We start from the raw sequence: 12,980 nt of genomic DNA, 5'->3' as shown, positions 1-12,980 counted from the left end.
ACACGTATGTGGTGCCTAGGTTATCAAGTGTACGTTTGTCATTGCAAATTTTCATTTGTATAAATGCATGTTTATTGTTGAGATTGTACAGGTATATTGATAAATATTTAATCACAATCAAAGCATCTCCCTAATTTTCTAAATTATTATTCAAACAATGTTTTGTGACTTTTTTTGATTTATTATTTCATACTAGTAACCTAACCATCTCTAACTGCAGATCAACTATGGTCGAGACTTTGAGCAGCAGCTGTCATTCTATGTAGAATCGAGGGCTAACTTCAGCAACCTTGATGCAGTATTGGTCACACTTGTACAGGTAAATCTAGCAGTACATTTGTTAATTATCATAGTAACAGCCTGTCTGTTGTTAATCTCTGAATGTGTCTAGTTTAATATAATTTAATCATACATGTACCAGACAAGACTTGAGAACAGGATTGCATTTTCAGTGTATTTGTTTTTACTCATTGAATTCTGGTTATGACAACAACAACAAATTATATTTTTATGCTGTTTTTTTTTAATTTAGTTTAGTTTACTCATGCTTCTGTATTTAAACACATTTTTCTAAAAATATCCTCCTCTCCCTTTCCTCTTATCCATATTAATCTAGCTAATTTTGTAAGAAATAATCAAGTTTACATTTACGACTGACCGTGTTATCTCTTTTCTCAATTTCCTCCTGATGACTTATCATTGACAGTGTGTGAACCGGCTGGCTGCAGAGACCTGCGCTGTTATGAAGGGAAACCATTCCAGGAAAACCTCTGCATTTGTTAGGGTAAGGTACCAGATCAGGCTGACCCTGTTGCACAAAACTTGTTATCAATAACAAGTTACAATAACCATTATAAGCTACCAAAATCGTGGCATTTGATTGGATAGGAGCAAATTTGTCATAGAAATTTAGCATTTGTTATTGATAACAAGTTTCATGAAACAGGGCCCTGGGACCTGTTGCACAAATCTTGTGAGGACTAACAACCTGCCACTTGTCTATAACAAATGTGCTCCCAACCAATCATATTCCACGATTTCAGTAGCTTATAACAATTATTGTACTTTGTCATTGATATTTAGTTTGATGAAACAGGAACTATGTATTTCTTGGGCTCATAGTGAATGCCTTTGAATATTGTTTCAATCTTTATGCAGATATGAGCAGTATTCCATGATATCTAACTTAAAATTTAATGCACCCATTCTGAATTTCAAGGAGAAAGACCAAAAAAAAAATTTCCATAAGTATAAGATACAATATAAAAGTTTGAGTGGTATAAACCGTCTTTGAAACTGAAGGATGTAGGGTAAGTGAAATGTTATGTTTATCATTATATTTATGATGGTATGATAGGTTTTATTGTTATTGTTACTATTTCTATCATCATTATAAAGACTATTATTTTTATTGTAAACTAATATCAATTTCAAGGAGAATATTGCATGTGATATCATTGATGAATTCTTTATTTGTTACAAGTTATCATCATTGATGTTGATGTTGTTTTCTTTGTGTATTCTAGGCGTGTGCAGCTTATTCCTTCATCACCATCCCATCCATAGTAGGGATCTTTCACCGTCTCAACCTCTACCTAGCGTCAGGTCAAGTAGCTGTACTCAACCAAGCTCTTACACAAGGTACGCCCTTCTTGCTCCCCAATAGATTAGTCCTCAAATTGGCAACCAAGATATGTGTGTTCAATATTGAAAGTTTTCAGATGAAGTCGGGGGAGAGAAGAGAATATACAGAGAAGATTATTTACACATTTCCTTGTAGATTAGTCATTAGATTGGCGACCAATATATGCTTTCATAAAGTGAGATGAACTAGTTTGTGGCATTTTTGTTTGTATGTGTGTGATTTTGTTTTGATTTTTTGTTGTTGATTTTTTGATTTTTTTTTTGTTGGGGGGTTGTTACCAACTTGCTGCATAGCTGTCAGCCATACCTATTTTGGAGGAATAATTCCTATTTTCCAGCCTTTAGACTAGTGTTATGAATCCTTTATTCCTCTCTTTTGTGTGAAAGCATACAAAATACCCTGCATTCGTAATAGAAGGTTGGCTGGTATGTTAATGTGTTCATCTGCAAAGAGGATCAGTTACCTAAAATATGTTTACTTGTTTAAAGACATAAAATTGGATTTAAATAAAGAATATATGATACATTCAAAGGGTTAATAATTTTGAAAGCTTAACATAAAAGGAATTAATGATTGATTGATCAAATTTAATTGTCCAGAGTAAAACTTACATCAATTGGGGCTACTGCTTTGGGGTACACCCATCTTCTTGTCAAGGCCTCTAGTGGAATCGAACTCTGTATTTTGTTTTAATTTTCAGCTGATGCTTTCTTCAAGGCTTCCATCAGTTTGATCCCGAGTGTACCCAGGATGCTAGTGATCGATCGCAAGATGAGATCTTCCGAGCTCCTTCTCCTCAACTATGTCAATAGCTTTCTCTCTACTCTGCTCACTGTACCGGTGAGTTTCAGCATCATAAGTTTATTGGGTGATTATTTCCCATCCTCCTCTTTGTGTGGTCTCTCATCTACTTTTTGTTATCTTTTCTTTCTAACCTTTGTTCACTTTTTCTTTCTTTTATCTCTTATAGTTTGTTTCTTTATATCTGCTATTTTCTTTATGTTGTCTTCTTTGTTCACATTCATTATGTCCCTTTTTATGTCTCTCTCTCTCCCTCTCTCTCTCTCTCTTTCTTTCTCTCTCTCTTTAAATGGCAATCCAACCCTTGTAATAAGTTCATTTGATGAAAACAGAATGATATGAAAACAGAATGACATCAATTTGAAAGAAATCAGACGAATAATAAGAGAGTTATGAATGTTTGAAATATGAGATCGCTATAGCTATGCAACTCTCAAATTTGTAATTTTGCAAGTGGATTGTGATGTAGTCTATCGACGACTATCCCAAGTACCTTATCACATGGTACAACTCATAATATATTATGGATAGTATATTAATATAGTTCCTCTAAAAAAAAAGTGGGAGAATAAAAAAGGATAAGAACCTCCCGAGTCATACATTTTAATACATGTTTTCATGTTTTTGTTTTTTAATGTATTGGAGCAAACGAGAGATTTGTCTGGCATCACCTCTTCAGTCAGTATAAAATTCCAATATGAATAGTGATTATGACTTTCAAAATTTCATTCCTTTAGTATATCTTGTCTAATTTTTTTTCAAATTTTCCCCAGCCTGCTTCCCCAATTTGTTTGCTTTTTTTAGAGTTGTTTGCTCTTGATGTTGAATTTCTATTTAATTCTCATTTTTCTGTTTCTATCAAGCTACCGGGTCTGTGTCACTTCTCCCTGAAAATTGTACCCTGACTTTAGCAGATTTTTTATTGTTTAATTGTGTATATAGAGTAATAGAATTTGGTCAGTATGCTAATATCATTTCCTAAGGCATTCATTTCAAAGCTGTAGTCTCCCAACTTGAAGTCCTATCGTTTCTTAATAACATGGCATACTTTCATCTTACTTTTGTCTAAACTTATGGGGCGTTGCAAGAACTTTGCGATTGATTGCAACTGATATTTGCAATCGATTGCAATTCAACTTTCTTGCAATGCCCCACTAATCTCCTAAATTTCCTAGGATATTGTTAGGATTAAATTATTAACAATTAAATTAAGTTAGCTAGATCTAGCTTTTATTCCCCCCTCTCTCTCCTTCTCTCACTAATGGGACGTTGCAAGAAAGTTGAGTTGCGATCAATTGCAAATTTGCAAGACTTACGCTTGATTTGGAGGATTTGTGAGAAGTCTTTCTTTCTTGATAAGTCCTCTCCCTTGTTCTCTCTGTCTTTGTAGGACAACCCAGAGCAGGGATGCCTGTATCTCCTGCGGGGTCTTCTCAATGTCTTCCAAGACTACGCTTGGGACACTCATAGCGATGCCAAGGCTCGCATCTATATGAACGTACTGTGCCTTCTCTCCGCACAGTCTCAGGACCAGTTTGCATACCATGTCAAAAATGGTGAGTGCTTTGAGTTTCAGTTTTCATCTTGTGATGGAATCAGATATGAAATCGGGGGGGGGGGGGGGGGGGGTTTCACAAAGACCCTAAGTCGATCTTAACTCCAACTTGGACTTTAAGAGAGCCATTTGTAGCCTTAGAATAAAATGTATTCAAAAGCAAAAAATCAAGTATTTTAGATTTGCAACAAATTCCACATCAAGTACATGAAATCTCCTTGATAATAGAAAATATAAATGATTTAAATCAACATTTTATGCCTTTTAAAATAGCTTTTACAAAACATTTTCAGCGATGCTAACGACTTTCCATAATTTTAAAGTCCAACTTAGAGATACATGTAGGTTTAACTTAGGATCTTTGTGAAACACCCCCAGGAGTATTTACTTCAGAGAATTCAACAGTTACTTTTTATATGTATTTCGATTGATATTTTGTATATGAATGATCTAGAACGTGAATCATCTTAGGGGCTGAGTAGATTGAAATTTACTTTGGAACTGAATGGGAATTGTGTTAAGCTGGGGAAGAAAGTAGATACACTTTAGAACTTATTTAGACTTTGGATTTATCATGAAAGTCAATTGGCAAACAATTTGATTTAAATGCACATTGGGATTAACTTTAAACAATTTATAGCACAGTGTAATTTGAATTCTTAGACTCATAATTGTAAAGTTAGATAACCATCAACATAAGAATTGAGCAATAAGATGAATCAGGTCATAGCATTTAAGATTGCTCAGCTATTTAATTGTGCATGTCTTGCAACTTTAGCTGGAAGAAAGCATTTGATGCGGCAGTAAAATATTGTCTCTGGAAATAGGTGTGGAAATTCATTTTAATCATGTATAAAATTTAGTCTTCAAGGCCAATGACTAATCACTACATTGTGTTAGAAGGCATAATTTGAAGTTGAATGTGTCTTCAGTCTGATACAAATGCTTAAATTAAACATTAAAGAGAAGGTTGAGTTCTGGGAAGGGTTGAAAAATAATTTGTGAGCATTATCATTGTTATTATGCAAATGTGGAAGAACATCAGATAAAAAATGTTCTCTGAAAAGCATGGCCCTTCTTCAAATGCCTTAATATTCTAAATATGGCATGTAACAGCATAAAAATCGGGACAGATTGTTATGCCACATGTTTTTGTAGTCCTATATACATAAATCTATGTACAGTGCTTGTGACTTTACCAAGACTAGGCCAAATTTCTTATAATTTTGATGATTCCAAAACCTTGCAGTACACACCAATACTTATATGCTAGATGATCAGCCTTTTCTGATTGATTACACATCGTTTCTTTCACAATGCAATCGCATGAGCAGAACCCAACTTTATCTTTAAACAATCATTTTAAAGTGTCCCTCACTTTGACGCCTTTCCCTTGTCTTCTTTTTTCTTCAGTGGATTCAAATGACGCCCTCTACGGTAGCGATAAGAAGTTTCTGGGGGAGGTCAGCACAGTGGCTGGGACACTCATCCTTGCTATCCTTGACCACTGCAAGACTCTAGGTCAAGATGTGAGTAGGAGATTTCTTTAGAGTTATGTTATATCCCATTCCATTTGGTTGGAGATATAAAGGCATTAACTCTGTTTTGGTTTTGTTTTGTTTTGTTTTTGTTTTGTTTTTTTGGGGGGGGGTGAACTGGTACTTTTGTTAATATATTTGTTCTGAGCTATCATGTACAGGGGAACAACAAATATTATAGTATTAATGACTGCTTTGAGGAATATTAAAGCAGTCATTAATACTTTTATATGCAAAAAAAAAAAAAAAAAAAAAAAAAACTTTTGACGAAGATGGGATTCGAACTCTTGCGTACAAAAGGTGATGTAACTACAGTCAACGCCTCAAACCGCTCGGCCAGCGCGCACTGTCACCATGTACAGTAGTTTTCTTTAATATATACATTAAAATGAATTGAAAACGGCTTCGCGTGGTCGATGCTTCGCCGCTGATCCATTAAACGGGCCCTTCTTTTACTTTTGCAATGCATATTGGCACGAACTTAGATCAAGATCTATCGGCAGATGTTGTTTTTTTGTTTTTGGAAGTTTATTTTCGTCTTCATGTCAACAATGCAAGATAAAATTGTCGGTAAGATCGATCGAGATTCAATTGTATTGAAATTACCAGCCAATTCTTCGCACACGTACGGTATCCTCTATTTATTTTATTCATTCATAGCAACCAAGGGTTGGATTGATAATAATACATACATTTTCAACATAATTATGAACATTATTAAATTCAGTACAATGAAATTGATAAATTATGAATAGAAATACATGTAGATCATTAATACAAAAAACATTACAAATCATTCAGGTATATCATATTACAAATAAATCATTACAAGAAAAAGGGGGAAACAACATAAACTTGAATAGACAAGAACAGGGAGCAAGAGAGGGAAAAAGAAAGAAAGTGAAGAAGTGAAAAAACTGCAATGATCAATCAAGTAAACTATACATCCAAATATAAAAATATATAATATAATTATAAAAAAAGTCAACGTATGGGTATAAACTGAAAAAAGAAAGAAATGTATATTGCACTAATTACCTGCTTATTGTAAATTATACGCACACCAAGGGATAAAACTATTCTTAAATCGGTTTGTTTTACACCTGGGCAGACTCACTTGTTTACTTTTCCTAAGGTTATATCTTGTCTCTCGTTTTGGTGGGAGAAGGTCATTTAGTTTGTGTTCAGGTTTCTGTATTTGGTTGAATAATTGCAAGCACATATTATTTCTACGATCAGCTAGGGGATCAATGTTCAGTACATTTAAAGCATCAGTATAAGACAGGTTGGGGGTGATTATTCTCAGGGCACGTTTTTGTATTGATTCCAATAAATTAGATTGCACCTTGGTTAGGCCCCCGTGAAAGACTTGACATGCATATTCCAAAACGGACCTTATGCAAGCTTTGTAGTACCTGCACAAATCGTCTTGAAGAAGACCGGCTCTACGTAATTGGACCAAGAGAAACAAACGACTTACAGCCCTTGCATAAACCTTTTCCACATGAGTATTCCAATTCAATTTATCATTGATCCATAATCCTAGCAACTTTATTTCTTGGACACAGTCTACGGGTTTGCCATCAATGGTAAGTGGATGAACAATCGCATCTTTAGTAAAATTTATTACCATTTCATTTGTTTTCTGTTGGTTGATCTGCATATCATTGGCCTTTGTCCATGTAAGTAATTCGTCTAATGCACGTTGTAATGGTCACTCGATCACTCAGACCATTTTTTAACATGTAAACCTATGGGGTAACCATGGAGACTGACCTATTTTCCCAATAACCATGGTTATTGGGATTTTGAACTGTTTTTTAACCATGGTTACCGGGAATTTTCGGGAACAGTTAAAGTTTATGAATGCAATTTCGACCAATCAGATTGCTGGATTACTTAAGTGAGGTATATAATGGCATCTAATTCCTTAGATGTTCCATTACATGTTAACTTTGCACTTTTTTTCTCTCTCAAAAGGTTAAATAAGCACCATATCAACAGCCCCCAAAAGAGTGTGTGTGTGTCTGGGGGGGGGGGGGGGGGGGGGGAGAGACTGTAACCATTTTGTGGTTCCTATTGATTCAACAACATCATGTACATGTAGTTGGTATCGGAAGTATCTGTGGAAGCTGTATATATCTCATCGGTACAATTAAGAAGATAAGCAGCACATGAAAAGTACCAGATGTTCTGAATATTGAATTTATCTTTGTTTTAGGGAAATAATATTATTTGTTTTATCAAATTTTAAATTGCAAATTTTCAGTGGTTTGTCCAGATGTCTTCTGCACATGCAGCCACCTACCTGCTGCCATGAATGCACCACAGTCTTTGGTTTGTTTTGACAAAACTTAAGATATCTGTTCCTAAAAGAATTATAGAATAATTTTCAGAAGACCATGTTGATTTTCAATTCTAGATAACTTTGGTTTCCTTAGAGTTATAGTGAAATAGAATATTGGAATTCTTTCAAAATTATCAAAGGAAGCATTTTATCTCAAGTTCGATTCACACTTTCTTTTCTATGCTATTTTTATAGGGCGGCGTGAAAAGACAAGCAGTGATTGCTAGCGAGTTCTTTGAATGCATCATCCTCCATGGTGATATCAGTCAACCGGCCATGTCGGGTCTAGCTCTCAATCTATGGAACCTTGCTCAGAAGAATGGACAGGCTGACACCAAATACATGGTAAGATCGATGTCATTTTTTTCTTTTCATTTTTCTCCCACTTTGAGTTGTACGTAAATCTTTTTCAAAATGACACTGATGGTGTCAGTTAACATTCCTGGGGAGTGTTTCACAAAGACTAAGATCGACTTTAAGTTGGACTTAACTATGGCAGGCCGTTCATGCCACTGTTTTCTCTCACCATTATGATGTTTAGATAATATTTTTTTCTTCAATAATGAATCATCAAAAAATGTAAATTTTGTAGATTTTTTTACCATGATTTGTACGTCTCTTGAGATACCAGTAAATGGTGAGAGCAAACAGTGGCATAAATGGCCTGCCATAGTTAAGTCCAACTTAAAGTCGATCTTAGTCTTTGTGAAACACTCCCCATGTCCGGTCTAGCCCTTAACCTATTTAACCTAGCTGAAAAGAATGGACGTTTGTACTTCATATTTCTTCTTTTTTTTTTCCTTTCTTTCTTGCGATTGAGATAATACTTCCCTGAAAACAAAAAATAGAATGTGGAATGACATTCTACTTGACATTTTATGAAGTCTGGGCCCTGTTTCATAAAACTTGTTATTAATAACAAGTTACAATAAGTGTTACAAGCTACTGAAATCATGTCATTTGATTGGCTGAGAGCAAATTTGTCATAGAAGTTTAGCATTTGTTATTGGTAACAAGTTTTATGAAACAGGGCCTAAATCATGAACACAAATGAATCCAAAGAAAATGGAAGAATTGTGAAATGTCATGGTCAGAAGGCAAGGAGAGTTGTCCATAAATGGTGTCATCAAATTAGATATCGCCCTCTACTGACAAGTTATTTTAAAAAGACATTAACTTCCTTATTCCCTGCCTGATTTTGTTCAAATTTTCCCCTGATTTTATTCCAATCATTTCAACTTTACAATGAGAGTAACTTAGTATGAAAGTTTTGGTTCCCTTTAACACAAACAGGAAAAGCAAAAAAAACTTTTTTTCAGTTGTGGCATTTCATTCTCCCATTTAATCCAAGGCATTTACTGGAATTTCATTTTGCTTTTGTGCTTTAAAGTCTCATTAATCCTTGTATCCAACTAATTGGCTAGCATTGACTGTCATGTGTTTTATTTTTTATTATCTCTATCCAAAATAGGTTCGTCTGCTAGAGTATGTGAAGCGGAAGGGCCCTAAACCAGGGGGAAAACCCTTTGCTGCTCTCGCCTCCAGTATGTCTCTACAGACTAGGACATAGTATGAACTATAAAGTTTAAGTTCCAATCCTTTCTTACCATTTCATTCATGTATTTTACTATTTCTCCTTGTCTTTTCTTACACATTTACATGTATATATATCTTGATCCTTCTTCACTCTTTACTAGTACTTCTAATATTTGTCATCACCTCTTGAATTCCATCTCCTTTCTGTCCGTTTCCTCTTTCCCTCTCTCTCTCCCCCTCTCTCTCTCTCTCTCTCTCTCTCTCTCTTCTCTCTCTCTCCTCTCACTCGCTGCTTCTCTTGCTTTTTGCCCCTCTCTTTGCTATCTTTTCAGGCGATCCCTGATAATGTTCTTTCTAGTGTTAATTCCTTTTATTTATTATCATAACAGCATAGAAACACTGCATTTATGATGGAAGAAAAGAAAAGAAAAACAATAAACTAATTGCCATACTTATTCTCCCAGTTTCTATCATATTTGAGACTTTAAAGACACATAAAAGTGGAGTCTCCTGGGGAATTTGACACCCTTCAGGTGTTTTCAATCACCTGAATTAGCCTTCAGTTTTATGACCAACAAGCTTTATGTAAAGCTCTGTCATTTTCCAATATGGTAAAGTCCTTATTTGACATTTGCAGCCCTCTCCGAGGATTCTCCGAGAGACGAGGAGGTATTTGTGGATTGGACCACCTGTTTGTGTGTGCAGACTTGTACACCCATTAACCCTTACTGTACTGGGCTATTTTGAGCACCCTCTGACTGGGGGGGGGGGGGGGCCTGGGAGGGCCCCCCCCCTATGATCTCGGCCGTCGAATGTCCGATGAACACGAAAATTTGCATATTTGTAGATATTTACGTAACAAACAAGATGGTATAATTAGTTTTTTCCTAATATGCAAATTTTTGTCGTTATAGCCTAATTAATTATGCAAAATGCTAATTTTATGCATTTTACAGAAAACTCTACATATTTGTCCGTAGACTTGTGAAGAATCTTGAAAATGTATTCAATAAATGTTTCCTTCATCTCAAATTCATGAGGTTTCATTATTTTTATGAAATTTGAAAATGCATAGGTTAATTTGCATAAATTATGAATATGCAAATTACGCATTCATGAATATCAAATCTGACTATATTTAGGGAACTAGAATCATTACAAAAATTGTCAGACTCCACTTTTTGAATGTTGAAACTCATTATTCATATGCAACTTCTTTTCTAACACAAAATAGTTATTTGATGTAATTAATAATGATAATTTATGCAAATTTGATGCGATTTTCAACTATTTATTTTCTTATGTATTTTATTGTTTTTTATTTCTTATTATATCTATTGTTTTATTTCTAATGTATTCTTTTGTTCTGGAATACATCAAGTTACTCTGAGAAACATATAAAAGCAATTTGACATCAATTCATATCTTCACATTTCTGCTTGTACATGAATATAATATATGCAATTATAGCACTTTTTTGATGACATGCGCATACTAATTGTTATGTAACACCTTACAGGTTTATTCGATTTTGACGAAAATGGTATCGAAATGTGCGCAAGACTTGAGGGAAAAAAGTCATGAAACAACAATTCAAAATTCCAAGCGGTTGCGGCGCGATCTCCGAAAATGTTGAGGGAGGGGGCCTCCCAGGCCCCCCCCCCCCCCCAGTACAGTAAGGGTTAATGGTTTTTCCATCAAGTCTGGTGTCGGCAGATTATGACCTTCTGCACTTGGAAACTGACGCCCCACCCACGTTAACCTATTGCAATCACACATAATAATAATAATAATAATAATAATAATAATAATAATAAAAACAGTGCTTATAAAGTGCTTACCACCGAAGTCTCTAAGCACTATTAGTATAACAAACAAAATCGAATGATAAACAAATTACAACACATATGGAATATACATCAATGTGAACAGAGTAAGTTGATCATCGAACCAATTTTAAATAAATATGTCTTAGGACAAGTTTTGAATATACAAGAATGTGACTGCAATATTATTCTATTACTAATTAATTAATATTTTTCATTAGTGAATTGTTTCTATTAATTGTCCTTAAACTGTTTGAATAGCGCTGCACTTTAAACTCTTAGGTTGGATTATATTTAAGTGTTTGTTCAAAAAAGGTCAGAAATATTGAAGAGAAAGAAATTTTCATGTCCTATTTATAAAAGACAGGGAATTTGTTTTTTTATCAAAATACTCCAATGTCAAATTGTGGTCATCCATGTGAGAAACTTGAGTTACTGAATTTCAATCTGTTATTTGTTTCTTTCAATCAGTCATAAAAAAGATAACATTGGCAATGATATATATATAGCATACAAATGATTCATACGAATGAGTACAATTTACGATGTATTCGCACTCAAGTTGAGGCTGTTTGCTTCTATCGTACTCAGTCTGATGGCTTTGTAAGATTTGTGCATAAACAACAAGAGGGGATAGCTCTCGTAATGAGTAAATAAAAGGAAAAAAATCATATGTTCATCAAATGGAACTGCTAGATCCTTGTGATTTGATGAAACATTGTTAATTTAAAGATTGTTTTGTGTCATTATAGCTGTTATATATACCCCAAACGGTTGACCAATCATTTGATTAGGATCTAGGAGTGAGTTGTATAATATTACACTTATGCATGACCTATATGATCAAAGAATTAAAAGAAACTCCAAAAAGTAAGAGTAAATATTGTGAGTTGTATTTTCCTAGAGTAGCATAATTTTAAGGCAAATACATCGCAATAACAGAACAATCGAAAGTGAAAAAAAAGTGGAAATAGATTTTTCAAGACAGAAAATGACCATGCTTGTTAAGAAAATTTGAATCAGTCAATATTTGTATATGCTTAAATGTTAGATCGTAATAAATCTATTGTATATTGTAAGTGCTTGCTATACTTCATGATGGTATGTTTTTTAACCATGCATCTCATGTTTTCGGGTAAGATCCGATTTATAAGAGCAAATCACATACTATCGACGTTATGATATCCAGTGGGATATAGAAATAAAGATTATTTTATATATAGTAAAAACAATGTTCCAGCTGGTATTTGTTATTTGTTTGAGCAATTGGGTGTAAGAAATATGGATATTTTTTTTGTTTTTTTCATCGGAAAGAAGACATAAATATGTTTTATTTATACACATATGTACACAAAATATTGTATTCTTCTTCGTCTATTTGTAGACTGGATGATTCATTCTCTCTCTCTCTCTCCCTCTCTCTCTCTCTCTCTCCCTCTCTCTCTCTCTCTCTCTCTTTCTCTTGATATTTAAGAAGAATATACAAGGAGATATCTTGTCAACCTGGCTTCTTATAGATGGTCTTGAAGCTTCTATTTTTACAGTCTTTATTACCTTCCAAAATAAATAAAAGGTTTTCTGAAATTACTCCCGCCCTTGGTAACAGAGCTAGAGACATGAGATACGTCATGATGTGGCCATAAACCTGTGATTCATATCTTCGATTGAACGTCAGAACACGATGTTGCCAAGTTGCATTGAAGAGGGGTATATATTGCTCTTCAGGATGATT

General features: G+C 34.4%; 1 protein-coding gene across 1 annotated transcript in view; it reads left to right on the top strand.

The window, feature by feature from the left end:
* LOC105441227 (VPS35 endosomal protein sorting factor-like) overlaps window positions 1-10,136 on the top strand; it is a 33,875-nt gene extending 23,739 nt beyond the window's left edge. The window contains exons 23-30 of the mRNA XM_030984455.1: window positions 221-319; window positions 707-784; window positions 1,527-1,641; window positions 2,346-2,485; window positions 3,837-4,002; window positions 5,415-5,530; window positions 8,082-8,231; window positions 9,358-10,136. Coding sequence (XP_030840315.1) covers window positions 221-319; window positions 707-784; window positions 1,527-1,641; window positions 2,346-2,485; window positions 3,837-4,002; window positions 5,415-5,530; window positions 8,082-8,231; window positions 9,358-9,456 — 963 coding nt within the window. The 3' untranslated portion in view covers window positions 9,457-10,136. The remainder of the gene's footprint in view (window positions 1-220; window positions 320-706; window positions 785-1,526; window positions 1,642-2,345; window positions 2,486-3,836; window positions 4,003-5,414; window positions 5,531-8,081; window positions 8,232-9,357) is intronic.
* Window positions 10,137-12,980: the final 2,844 nt, after the last annotated feature.

Source organism: Strongylocentrotus purpuratus, unplaced genomic scaffold (assembly GCF_000002235.5).
Source record: "Strongylocentrotus purpuratus isolate Spur 01 unplaced genomic scaffold, Spur_5.0 spur5_scaffold_14, whole genome shotgun sequence".
Lineage (NCBI taxonomy): Eukaryota > Metazoa > Echinodermata > Echinoidea > Camarodonta > Strongylocentrotidae > Strongylocentrotus > Strongylocentrotus purpuratus.
This window is presented reverse-complemented; position numbering and strand designations above follow the sequence as displayed.